Source organism: Coregonus clupeaformis, chromosome 34 (assembly GCF_020615455.1).
Source record: "Coregonus clupeaformis isolate EN_2021a chromosome 34, ASM2061545v1, whole genome shotgun sequence".
Taxonomy (NCBI): Eukaryota; Metazoa; Chordata; class Actinopteri; order Salmoniformes; family Salmonidae; genus Coregonus; species Coregonus clupeaformis.
The window spans coordinates 12,445,366-12,459,309 of NC_059225.1; the positions used below are offsets into that span (position 1 = coordinate 12,445,366).

At 47.3% G+C, this 13,944-nt stretch overlaps 1 protein-coding gene across 1 annotated transcript; it reads left to right on the plus strand.

Annotated features, from left to right (window-relative positions):
* Nucleotides 1-827: 827 nt before the first annotated feature.
* Nucleotides 828-12,823, plus strand: LOC121549675 (inositol monophosphatase 2-like). Its single transcript, XM_041861499.2, has 9 exons — nt 828-968; nt 1,077-1,490; nt 7,762-7,895; nt 8,688-8,792; nt 8,968-9,013; nt 9,099-9,207; nt 10,512-10,620; nt 11,089-11,240; nt 12,172-12,823. The coding sequence occupies exons 2-9, from the start codon at nt 1,413-1,415 to the stop codon at nt 12,300-12,302; spliced, it is 864 nt and encodes a 287-aa protein (XP_041717433.1). The 5' UTR covers nt 828-968; nt 1,077-1,412; the 3' UTR covers nt 12,303-12,823.
* Nucleotides 12,824-13,944: the final 1,121 nt, after the last annotated feature.

Genomic DNA, 13,944 nt, shown 5'->3' on the forward strand with positions numbered 1-13,944 from the left:
CCGTGACACAGAGAAGAGCAGTCTCAGTTGAATGACCAGTCTTGAAACCTGACTGGTTTGGATCAAGAAGGTCATTCTGAGAGACTGCACGCTCAAGAGTAAATGACTGAAATTACTCTCTAAATCTCTCTCTGGCTATAAAAACACACACACACACACACACACACACACACACACACAAACACACACAATCGCCCAGTCCTTTCTTAAATCTTTATCACTAGCCAGCAATAGATTAGGATTATGGAGAGAAGAGTTTATAAGGGTGCGCACCCTTATAATCTCCTTCTCTAGGAATTGACAGACCCTATTCGAGTAGGATTTCATTAATCGGGAGCTTGCCAGATGTTTTTTCCTTCCCATTAGGAATATAATTCAATAGGCTATCAGCCTATTGTCGTTTCAAAACCGTCATCATTAAGACTTGTCATAAGCATGTAGGCTATGATCCTTATCTGTTTTTATCATTTTAGAATGCTCCAGACTAAATTAAAAGTTTATATATAGCGAGATGTATAGGGCTATTATAAGCCTAATAATAATATATTATAAAGGCGCATCATGCTTATAATAAGCAATAAGGCATTATACCTGCAGGCTTTAAGTAGTGTTATTAAAAGGGTAAGCTTATTCAAATCATGTCAAACTTTATTCATAAACTGACAACAAAGATAAAGACTAAATATGTTTGAGACCTCACTTTGATCTTCAAGCACAGATTTAATGCAGTCTACTAGGCAACATTTCGATACATTGGTGGTCGTGGATAAAATGTTATCCATCCGTGACAGCACGCCAGACATCATCACGTGGTGCAGTGTTAATTCTGTTTAGCCTACTCGCCGCGGCATTTTTTTTCATCATCACTGGATACGAATGCGTCGGAAGTCCTCGTCTGTGTTTACCTACAAGACATTTCATTCTACGTGCCTTATGCTGTAGGAGACCGTAACTTAGGCTAACTGACTGTGAGTAAAATACAATGTTGTTTATTCAAGAGTTTTCCTCGCCAAATATTATTTATAGGCTACAGGTTGACAATGGCGACCAATAACATGGAGTTTGCTTTCATCTAGTTCCAGGTTCCAGATTGGTCATGTCTCGTCGACGTTGACGGGAATAGAGATTCGTTTTGCCCCTATCAAGGTCCTTCGAATCCAACGTAGAATCGTACATTATTTACAAACGTTGTTGTTATCGAAGTCCACTCAATAGCAAGGCAGTAGAGAAGAGAGCACCCGTCTGCATCGCGGAGGTGGACACCGGCCATAACGGGACCGTACCGGAGACATACACCGCAGATTCGGAACTGTGCCGCAAGCCACATAATAGGTTATAATTTGCTGACTCTTGGATGCCTGGAATAACCTACCGTAAACGGCAAAAAAATAGCCCCTGCTCCTCATTATAAAATGACAACCTCGGACAGTGACAAGTGCTGGCGGGAGTGCATGGATGTTGCTGTAGAAGTTGCATTTAGAGTTGGTAAGGTAAGTCAAGTGTTACTTGGTTCCACCCCCTCCAGGTGTGTGCTATATGTTACTTGGTTCCACCCCCTCCAGGTGTGCATTATATGTTACTTGGTCCCGCCCCCTCCAGGTGTGTGCTAAATGTTACTTGGTCCCGCCCCCTCCAGGTGTGTGCTATATGTTACTTGGTCCCGCCCCCTCCAGGTATGCATTATATGTTACTTGGTCCCGCCCCCTCCAGATGTGCATTATATGTTACTTGGTCCCGCCCCCTCCAGGTGTGCATTATATGTTACTTGGTCCCGCCCCCTCCAGGTGTGTGCTGTATGTTACTTGGTTCCACCCCCTCCAGGTGTGTGCTATATGTTACTTGGTCCCGCCCCCTCCAGGTGTGTGCTATATGTTACTTTGTCCCGCCCCCTCCAGGTATGCATTATATGTTACTTGGTCCCGCCCCCTCCAGATGTGCATTATTTGTTACTTGGTCCCGCCCCCTCCAGGTGTGCATTATATGTTACTTGGTCCCGCCCCCTCCAGGTGTGTGCTGTATGTTACTTGGTTCCACCCCCTCCAGGTGTGTGCTATATGTTACTTGGTCCCGCCCCCTCCAGGTGTGTGCTATATGTTACTTGGTTCCACCCCCTCCAGGTGTGTGCTATATGTTACTTGGTTCCACCCCTCCAGGTGTGTGCTATATGTTACTTGGTTCCACCCCTCCAGGTGTGTGCTATATGTTACTTGGTTCCACCCCCTCCAGGTGTGTGCTATATGTTACTTGGTTCCGCCCCCTCCAGGTGTGTGCTATATGTTACTTGGTCCCGTCCCCTCCAGGTGTGTGCTATATGTTACTTGGTTCCACCCCCTCCAGGTGTGTGCTATATGTTACTTGGTCCCGTCCCCTCCAGGTGTGTGCTATATGTTACTTGGTTCCACCCCCTCCAGGTGTGTGCTATATGTTACTTGGTTCCACCCCCTCCAGGTGTGTGCTATATGTTACTTGGTTCCGCCCCCTCCAGGTGTGTGCTATATGTTACTTGGTTCCGCCCCCTCCAGGTGTGTGCTATATGTTACTTGGTTCCACACCCTCCAGGTGTGTGCTATATGTTACTTGGTTCCACCCCCTCCAGGTGTGTGCTATATGTTACTTGGTTCCACCCCCTCCAGGTGTGTGCTATATGTTACTTGGTTCCACCCCCTCCAGGTGTGTGCTATATGTTACTTGGTTCCGCCCCCTCCAGGTGTGTGCTATATGTTACTTGGTTCCACCCCCTCCAGGTGTGTGCTATATGTTACTTGGTCCCACCCCTCCAGGTGTGTGCTATATGTAACTTGGTCCCGCCCCCTCCAGGTGTGTGCTATATGTTACTTGGTTCCGCCCCCTCCAGGTGTGTGCTATATGTTACTTGGTCCCGCCCCCTCCAGGTGTGTGCTATATGTTACTTGGTTCCACCCCTCCAGGTGTGTGCTATATGTTACTTGGTCCCGCCCCCTCCAGGTGTGTGCTATATGTTACTTGGTTCCACCCCCTCCAGGTGTGTGCTATATGTTACTTGGTTCCACCCCCTCCAGGTGTGCATTATATGTTACTTGGTCCCGCCCCCTCCAGGTGTGTGCTATATGTTACTTGGTCCCGCCCCCTCCAGGTGTGTGCTATATTTTACTTGGTTCCGCCCCCTCCAGGTGTGTGCTATATGTAACTTGGTCTCGCCCCCTCCAGGTGTGTGCTATATGTTACTTGGTTCCACCCCCTCCAGGTGTGTGCTATATGTTACTTGGTTCCACCCCCTCCAGGTGTGTGCTATATGTTACTTGGTCCCGCCCCCTCCAGGTGTGTGCTATATGTTACTTGGTCCCGCCCCCTCCAGGTGTGTGCTATATGTTACTTGGTCCCGCCCCCTCCAGGTGTGTGCTATATGTTACTTGGTTCCACCCCCTCCAGGTGTGTGCTATATGTTACTTGGTCCCGCCCCTCCAGGTGTGTGCTATATGTAACTTGGTCCCGCCCCTCCAGGTGTGTGCTATATGTTACTTGGTTCCACCCCTCCAGGTGTGTGCTATATGTTACTTGGTTCCACCCCCTCCAGGTGTGTGCTATATGTTACTTGGTTCCGCCCCCTCCAGGTGTGTGCTATATGTTACTTGGTTCCACCCCCTCCAGGTGTGTGCTATATGTTACTTGGTTCCACCCCCTCCAGGTGTGCATTATATGTTACTTGGTCCCGCCCCCTCCAGGTGTGTGCTATATGTTACTTGGTCCCGCCCCCTCCAGGTGTGTGCTATATGTTACTTGGTTCTGCCCCCTCCAGGTGTGTGCTATATGTTACTTGGTTCCACCCCCTCCAGGTGTGTGCTATATGTTACTTGGTTACGCCCCCTCCAGGTGTGTGCTATATGTTACTTGGTTCCACCCCCTCCAGGTGTGTGCTATATGTTACTTGGTTCCACCCCCTCCAGGTGTGAATTATATGTTACTTGGTCCCGCCCCCTCCAGGTGTGTGCTATATGTTACTTGGTCCCGCCCCCTCCAGGTGTGTGCTATATGTTACTTGGTTCCGCCCCCTCCAGGTGTGTGCTATATGTAACTTGGTCCCGCCCCCTCCAGGTGTGTGCTATATGTTACTTGGTTCCACCCCCTCCAGGTGTGTGCTATATGTTACTTGGTTCCACCCCTCCAGGTGTGTGCTATATGTAACTTGGTCCCGCCCCCTCCAGGTGTGTGCTATATGTTACTTGGTTCCACCCCCTCCAGGTGTGTGCTATATGTTACTTGGTTCCACCCCCTCCAGGTGTGTGCTATATGTTACTTGGTTCCGCCCCCTCCAGGTGTGTGCTATATGTTACTTGGTCCCGCCCCCTCCAGGTGTGTGCTATATGTTACTTGGTCCCGCCCTCCAGGTGTGTGCTATATGTTACTTGGTTCCACCCCCTCCAGGTGTGTGCTATATGTTACTTGGTCCCGCCCCCTCCAGGTGTGTGCTATATGTTACTTGGTCCCGCCCCCTCCAGGTGTGTGCTATATGTTACTTGGTTCCACCCCTCCAGGTGTGTGCTATATGTTACTTGGTTCCACCCTCCAGGTGTGTGCTATATGTTACTTGGTCCCGTCCCCTCCAGGTGTGTGCTATATGTTACTTGGTTCCACCCCCTCCAGGTGTGTGCTATATGTTACTTGGTTCCACCCCCTCCAGGTGTGTGCTATATGTTACTTGGTCCCGCCCCCTCCAGGTGTGTGCTATATGTTACTTGGTTCCACCCCTCCAGGTGTGTGCTATATGTTACTTGGTTCCACCCCCTCCAGGTGTGTGCTATATGTTACTTGGTCCCGCCCCCTCCAGGTATGCATTATATGTTACTTGGTCCCGCCCCCTCCAGGTGTGTGCTATATGTTACTTGGTCCCGCCCCCTCCAGGTGTGTGCTATATGTTACTTGGTCCCGCCCCCTCCAGGTATGCATTATATGTTACTTGGTCCCGCCCCCTCCAGGTGTGTGCTATATGTTACTTGGTCCCGTCCCCTCCAGGTGTGTGCTATATGTTACTTGGTTCCACCCCTTCCAGGTGTGTGCTATATGTTAGTTGGTCCCGCCCCCTCCAGGTGTGTGCTATATGTTACTTGGTCCCGCCCCCTCCAGGTGTGTGCTATATGTTACTTGGTCCCGCCCCCTCCAGGTGTGTGCTATATGTTACTTGGTCCCGCCCCCTCCAGGTGTGTGCTATATGTTACTTGGTTCCACCCCCTCCAGGTGTGTGCTATATGTTACTTGGTTCCACCCCCTCCAGGTGTGTGCTATATGTTACTTGGTCCCGTCCCCTCCAGGTGTGTGCTATATGTTACTTGGTTCCACCCCCTCCAGGTGTGTGCTATATGTTACTTGGTTCCACCCCCTCCAGGTGTGTGCTATATGTTACTTGGTCCCGCCCCCTCCAGGTGTGTGCTATATGTTACTTGGTTCCACCCCCTCCAGGTGTGTGCTATATGTTACTTGGTTCCACCCCCTCCAGGTGTGTGCTATATGTTACTTGGTCCCGCCCCCTCCAGGTATGCATTATATGTTACTTGGTCCCGCCCCCTCCAGGTGTGTGCTATATGTTACTTGGTCCCGCCCCCTCCAGGTGTGTGCTATATGTTACTTGGTCCCGCCCCCTCCAGGTATGCATTATATGTTACTTGGTCCCGCCCCCTCCAGGTGTGTGCTATATGTTACTTGGTCCCGTCCCCTCCAGGTGTGTGCTATATGTTACTTGTTTCCACCCCTTCCAGGTGTGTGCTATATGTTACTTGGTCCCGCCCCCTCCAGGTGTGTGCTATATGTTACTTGGTCCCGCCCCCTCCAGGTATGCATTATATGTTACTTGGTCCCGCCCCCTCCAGGTGTGTGCTATATGTTACTTGGTCCCGCCCCCTCCAGGTGTGTGCTATATGTTACTTGGTCCCGCCCCCTCCAGGTGTGTGCTATATGTTACTTGGTTCCACCCCCTCCAGGTGTGTGCTATATGTTACTTGGTCCCGCCCCCTCCAGGTGTGTGCTATATGTTACTTGGTTCCGCCCCCTCCAGGTGTGTGCTATATGTTACTTGGTCCCGCCCCCTCCAGGTGTGTGCTATATGTTACTTGGTTCCACCCCCTCCAGGTGTGTGCTATATGTTACTTGGTCCCGTCCCCTCCAGGTGTGTGCTATATGTTACTTGGTTCCACCCCCTCCAGGTGTGTGCTATATGTTACTTGGTCCCGCCCCCTCCAGGTGTGTGCTATACGTTACTTGGTCCCGCACCCTCCAGGTGTGTGCTATATGTTACTTGGTCCCACACCCTCCAGGTTTGTGCTATATGTTACTTGGTCCCGCCCCCTCCAGGTGTGTGCTATATGTTACTTGGTTCCGCCCCCTCCAGGTATGCATTATATGTTACTTGGTCCCACCCCCTCCAGGTGTGTGCTATATGTTACTTGGTTCCGCCCCCTCCAGGTATGCATTATATGTTACTTGGTCCCGCCCCCTCCAGGTGTGTGCTATATGTTACTTGGTCCCGCCCCCTCCAGGTGTGTGCTATATGTTACTTGGTCCCGCCCCCTCCAGGTGTGTGCTATATGTTACTTGGTTCCGCCCCCTCCAGCTGTGTGCTATATGTTACTTGGTCCCGCCCCCTCCAGGTGTGTGCTATATGTTACTTGGTTCCGCCCCCTCCAGGTGTGTGCTATATGTTACTTGGTTCCGCCCCCTCCAGGTATGCATTATATGTTACTTGGTCCCGCCCCCTCCAGGTGTGTGCTATATGTTACTTGGTCCCGCCCTCCAGGTGTGTGCTATATGTTACTTGGTTCCACCCCCTCCAGGTGTGTGCTATATGTTACTTGGTCCCGCCCCCTCCAGGTGTGTGCTATATGTTACTTGGTTCCGCCCCCTCCAGGTGTGTGCTATATGTTATTTGGTCCCGCCCCCTCCAGGTGTGTGCTATATGTTACTTGGTCCCGCCCCCTCCAGGTGTGTGCTATATGTTTCTTGGTCCCGCCCCCTCCAGGTGTGTGCTATATGTTACTTGGTCCCGCCCCCTCCAGGTGTGTGCTATATGTTACTTGGTTCCACCCCCTCCAGGTGTTTGCTATATGTTACTTGGTCCCGCCCCCTCCAGGTATGCATTATATGTTACTTGGTCCCGCCCCCTCCAGGTATGCATTATATGTTACTTGGTCCCGCACCCTCCAGGTGTGTGCTATATGTTACTTGGTCCCGCCCCCTCCAGGTGTGTGCTATATGTTACTTGGTTCCGCCCCCTCCAGGTGTGTGCTATATGTTACTTGGTTCCACCCCCTCCAGGTGTGTGCTATATGTTACTTGGTTCCGCCCCCCCTCCAGGTGTGTGCTATATGTTACTTGGTTCCACCCCCTCCAGGTGTGTGCTATATGTTAATTGGTCCCGCCCCTCCAGGTGTGTGCTATATGTTACTTGGTCCCGCCCTCCAGGTGTGTGCTATATGTTACTTGGTCCCACCCCCTCCAGGTGTGCATTATATGTTACTTGGTCCCGCCCCCTCCAGGTGTGTGCTATATGTTACTTGGTCCCGCCCCCTCCAGGTGTGTGCTATATGTTACTTGGTTCCACCCCCTCCAGGTGTGTGCTATATGTTACTTGGTCCCGCCCCCTCCATGTGTGTGCTATATGTTACTTGGTTCCACCCCCTCCAGGTGTGTGCTATATGTTACTTGGTCCCACCCCCTCCAGGTGTGCATTATATGTTACTTGGTCCCGCCCCCTCCAGGTGTGTGCTATATGTTACTTGGTCCCGCCCCCTCCAGGTAGTGCAGGAGGCGGTGAAGCACGAGAAGAACGTGAGTACCAAGAGCACGCCAACCGACCTGGTAACGGAGGCCGACCAGCAGGTGGAGGAGCTCATCATCTCCACCCTCAGGGACAAGTTCCCCTCGCACAGGTACGCAATGGGATCTTCCAATGGTATCTCCTCAACACAGGGGGGGTTACATTTTGGCTCCCAACTAGCCCCTGCCCTCTGCCACAGGTGTCAAACTCATTCTACGGAGGAGTGTGTGCGGGTTTTCACTCCTCCCTTGTACTTCAAATCAAATCAAAATACAATTTTATTGGTCACATGCGCCGAATACAACAGGTGCAGACATTACAGTGAAATGCTTACTTACAGCCCTTAACCAACAGTGCATTTATTTTTAACAAAAAAAGTAAAAATAAAACAACAACAAAAAAAGTGTTGAGAAAAAAAGAGCAGAAGTAAAATAAAATAACAGTAGGGAGGCTATATATACAGGGAGGCTATATATACTTGATTGATGAATTAAGGTCACTAATAAGTAAGGAACTGCCCTCAACTGGTTTTCTAGGTCTTAATTGAAAGGACACTAGGCCAGCGTTTCCCAAACTCTGTTCTGGGGACCCCAAGTGGTACGCGTTTTGGTTTTTGCCCTAGCATTACACAGCTGATTCAAATAATCAAAGCTTGATGATTAGTTGAATCAGCTGTGTAGTGCTTCGGCAAAAACCAAAACGCGTACCACTTGGCGTCCCCAGAACAGAGTTCGGGAAACCCTGCACTAGGCCTTCCATGTAATGAGTTTGACACGTCTGCGCTAGGCCCTCTGCGTTTACACAGCTGAAAGATCTCTTTAGGCCTCTAATCATGACAGTGCTGAGTGTCAGGGAATGATGCACGCATGGCATTCACACGCTGTATTTGGTGAACTTGTGACAGGTTCATCGGAGAGGAGTCGTCTGCAGCCGGGGAGAAATGCATCCTCACAGACAGCCCCTCCTGGATCATAGACCCTATCGATGGCACCTGTAACTTTGTTCACAGGTACAATGACAGTTTCCAACAGCAATATCTACGACAGCCATTTCCTCAGATTAGGGATTTGGAACTATACATGTTGAAATAAACATAGTAAATAAAGAAAATATTTATACTCTGTTATCGATAGAATAGCATCACCAAAGATTTAGGCTATTGATGATGTACTTGATTTTCTCAGTTTCCCCATGGTTGCAGTTAGCATTGGTTTTGCTGTGAAGAAAGAGGTAAGCATGAGAAGTGTGGGTGAACAGAATTGACCAAGTAAAAAATATTACTATTAAAAGGGTATTCATTTGTATTCTAATGTAGCTTGAGTTTGGAGTGATATACCATTGCTTCGATGGAACATTATACACAGCAAGAAAAGGCCACGGGGCATTTTGCAATGGTGTAAGGATCCAAGTATCAAAGGAAAAAGGTAAGTCAACTTCTCCTTACCGCTTTGTGTGATGCACCCACATGTTCATAGTGGATTGTTTTTTTTGTTTTTTCACCTTTATTTAACCAGGTAAACCAGTTGAGAACAAGTTCTCATTTACAACTGCGACCTGGCCAAGATAAAGCAAAGCAGTGCGATAAAAACAACAACACAGAGTTACATATGGGGTAAAACAAAACAAAGTCAAAAATACAACAGAAATACATATAATATACAGTGTGCAAATTTAGCAAGTTATGGAGGTAAGGCAATAAAATAGGCTATAGTGCAAAATAATTACAATTAGTATTAACACTGGAATGATAGATGTGCAAGAGATGATGTGGAAATAGAGATACTGGGGTACAAATGAGCAAAATAAATAACAATATAGGGATGAGGTAGTTGGGCGAGCTAATTTCAGATGGGCTGTGTACAGGTGCAGTGATCGGTAAGGTGCTCTGACAACTGATGCTTAAAGTTTGTGAGGGAGATAAGTGTCTCCAGCTTCAGAGATTTTTGCAATTTGTTCCAGTCATTGGCAGCAGAGAACTGGAAGGAATTGCGGCCAAAGGAGGTGTTGGCTTTGGGGATGACCAGTGAGATATACCCGCTGGAGCGCAGACTATGGGTGGGTGTTGCTATGGTGACCAATGAGCTAAGATAAGGCGGGGATTTGCCTAGCAGTGATTTATAGATGGCCTGGAGCCAGTGGGTTTGGCGACGAATATGTAGTGAGGACCAGCCAACAAGAGCGTACAGGTCACAGTGGTGGGTATTATATGGGGCTTTGGAGACAAAACGGATGGCACTGTGATAGACAACATCCAATTTGCTGAGTAGAGTGTTGGAGGCTATTTTGTAAATGACATCGCCGAAGTCAAGGATCGGTAGGATAGTCACTCCAGTCACCTGTCAATTGTAATGCCATATGTTAAACTAGGGGTCGGCAACCCTGTTCCTGGAGTGCCACAGGTACTGCATGATTTTGTTCCAACTAGGCACAACACCTGACCAACTGAGCTAATGGATCAGTTCAGTGATTAACTAAATGTAACACACCTGGCCTTCCAGGTCGGTTAAATCAAAAACATGAACCTCAGGACCAGGCTCGCCTACCCCTGTGTTAAAGTAACAAGGGAAGCAGCTGAAACAAGCAATTGTACCATGCAGCATTATCAAATGTTAGCTTGATTGATTTAAGTTATCGATTTGAGAATCTTTTTTATTTTTTTGGTTTACTAAAATGTTCTGTATCCATTATCCTAATCTGAAGCTGTTTTTCTATTCCCAACGACTGATAGATGTCTCCAAGGCGCTCATTTTGACCGAGATCGGAGCCAAGCGGGACCCAGCAACACTCAACATCTTCTCAGGGAACATCATGAAGTTACTGAGTGCACCAGCTCATGGGTACCCACTGACTGTTTCAGTGGTCATTCTGGGTCATGTTCATTAGGCACCAAACGGAAGAAAACAGACTAAAACAGGGTTGCAAAACATTATCAACTGTTTTTCTGTTGTGTTACCTGATGAACATGACCCGGGTCTAATGGGCCTCATATCAGGGTCTTTACGATCCAATGGCAATACAGTGATGTATTTTGGCCTTAGACATTCCTTGAATAGCCTGGTCCCAGGTCTGTTTGGGCTTTGTCTTCAATGCATATATGGCCATTGTCATGCCAAACATGACTATAGAGCATAAACAGATCTGGGACCAGGGGCCGTATATCTCAAACGTCTCGGAGTGGGAGTGCTGGTTTAGGATCAGTTTTGCCTTTTTTGGATCACAATGAATAAGATTACATGGATAGGGGGGGATCTGACCCTAGATCAGCACTCTTACTCTGAGACACTTGGCTACTCCGTGTGTTCCAGGGTGAGGATCATCGGCAGCTCCACCCTGGCCCTGTGTCTGATAGCCACGGGCGCGGCTGAGGCCTATTACCAGTACGGCCTGCACTGCTGGGACATCGCCGCTGCCGCTGTCATCATCCGAGAGGCCGGGGGAGTCGTCATAGACACCACAGGTGGGGGGTTCTAGAATAGACTTACAATACAATAGATTATTTGACTCCCTGTCAATGATGGGTGATAGGGATCGGTTTCACAAACACTCAATGTTTATTTCTATAAGGCTTATAATTTGTACTGTATGTCCCCCTGTATTCTGGTCTCAAACTGAGCTCATCTGAATGGTTGTCCTGGAGGAGGCAGTGATGAGATGGGTATATTAGCTAGAGCTTTCACTTGAGCAAATAACTAATGAGGTCCCACAGAATGCAAAGAACGCATACTGTTATTATGGAAAAGTCCCTAGGGTATTATTGAATCAGTTCTTATTGGCTGTCATTATTGTGATAGACACGGTAACTTTTAAAATGAGAATGTACCATTTCTGGTATTTCATAGTATAGTTGCTATCTCTTGAGTAATGACGTATGGACTGTGCCCTTCCGAAGCCTATTGTGAGGCTGAGCTTGCTATCCGGCTGAAGAAGTGGCTGGCCGTCTGCCTCGTTCATCTCTTCTTCCCAAGGCCCGGGGTGTTGCACAAAAGGACCACTGTTGAGAGACGGAGGGACTGGGCGTGAGGTCGGGATCATGTGGTCAGCTGCTGTGTGCTGCCGTTCAGTCTCTGGCAGTCCCGAGAGAACAAGGGCCCTCTGAGGCCTCGGCCTGCCTTGGCCTGGCCTATCAGCTCCTTCCCTGTAATGTAGGAGAAGACTCCATTTTACCTTTCAACCAGTTCCAACGGTCTAGTAGTGGGCCGCGGTGGTGCCTGAATGGAAATTTGATTGAAATAGTTTTAGATTTGATTTGTTAGTGAGGAGGGTTAGGACTGATTCATGTATTTATAGTTTCATGTATTTATAGTTTGTTTATAGTTGATTTGAATGTGGTTATGAGTGTGTTTTTGATGGATGTTGGAGTTACATAAGATGTGTTTTTTTTGTTCCAGGGGGTCCTCTCGACCTCATGTCCCGAAGAGTGGTCGCTGCAGGAACCCACGAGATGGCCAATTACGTCGTCCAGCAACTGCAGCCTATCAGCTACAAGCGGGACGACAGTGACCCAGGTGTGCAAAAGTAAAAGTCTACCTCCATCTATCCAGTGGATTCTCCTCCGCCTTTTACCTCAAATCATGAAATCCTGCTGCAGAGTATGCAAGCCTGCTCTTTTTTTTTCAGAGGAGATTTAGCTAAAATGTAATTTCTCCTTATAATATGGAAATCTTTTTACTGTTTATTGCAAGTATGTAATATACACACGGCCAGTTAATAATTTGACTAGATTTACAGTAGTAATTACATAGATTGTAAGTACTGCTTATTTATTCTTAGTTGAAACACTGACTAAAGTTTGTCACAATGTTTAACCGTTTTTAAAAACTTTTCTAAATATGGATCCTCATACAAAGGAAAATGGTGGAAAATGTAGACGTGTTTTCAATGACGTAATGAAAATAGATGGAGCAGGTTTGTCTGGAGCTAGATGTTTGGTTTGTAGTGATGGTTGTGGATGGTAAGACTTAAATCACTGCCAAGATTATTTTCAGTGCCGTTGGGCCTAGTTATTCACTATATTAAATGAAATAAACAATTACAGTAATACTTGTTATTCTCTTTGTGTTCTTGCCAGCTGTATTCACCTGTCGTTGTTCGTACATTATTGTTACACACCTTTTCATTTGTTCGTGTTTTTTCAGAAGTATTTTATGGATGTACAGGTAACAGCCAAAATAAGGAACCAGAATTATAAAGTGTCTTAATAGGGCGTTGGGCCACCACGAGCCAGAACAGCTTCAATGCACCTTGGCATAGATTCTACAAGTGTCTGGAACTCTATTGGAGGGATGTGACACCATTCTTCCACGAGAAATGTCATAATTTGGTGTTTTGTTGATGGTGCAGGAAAACGCTGTCTCAGGCGCCGCTCTAGAATCTCCCATAAGTGTTGAATTGGGTTGAGATCTGGTGACTGAGACGGCCGTGGTGTCTGGTTTTCATGCTCATCAAACCATTCAGTGACCCCCCTCGTCCCCTGTGGATGAGGGAATTGTCATCCTATGGGGTCATGATATAAAATAATGGCCTATTTTTATACATGACCCTAAGCATGATGGGATGTTAATTGTTTAATTAACTCAGGAACCACACCTGTGTGGAAGCACCTGCTTTCAATATACGTTGTATCCCTCATTTACTCAATTGTTTCCTTTATTTTGGCAGTTACCTGTACATTCCCATTCATATTCAACATTGTCTAATGAATATTGTGGTTCCTTTTTTTTTTTGTTGACAGATCTGTTTTTATTTGATAGAATAGCAATGTGATGTAGCCATCATCATGGGAAAACAGTGAACATTTTTTTTTATGGGTATGCCTGTACAAATATGGATATATTCACATACTGTACATGCCCGTTAGCTATACCTAGCCCAATGCTTGTGTTGGTTCTCTTGGTTCTGTTTTTACCATCTTGGTGCATGTGATACCATACCCTTGTTGTGATGGCCATATCTATCTGATTCACTTAACACTCACTTTGCCTCTCACAAGCTGTGTGACATTCATTCCACTATTTTAGATGGTGAAGGAGTGGAAGCATCACTTAGCCATATATGGTTAATGGGTGTAAAAGGCCATATCCTTTTCTAAAAGTAAAATTCGACCATGCTACTAATGACCCCTGTTGTCTTAAACTACATTCCAAGAAAATGTAATTGATAGA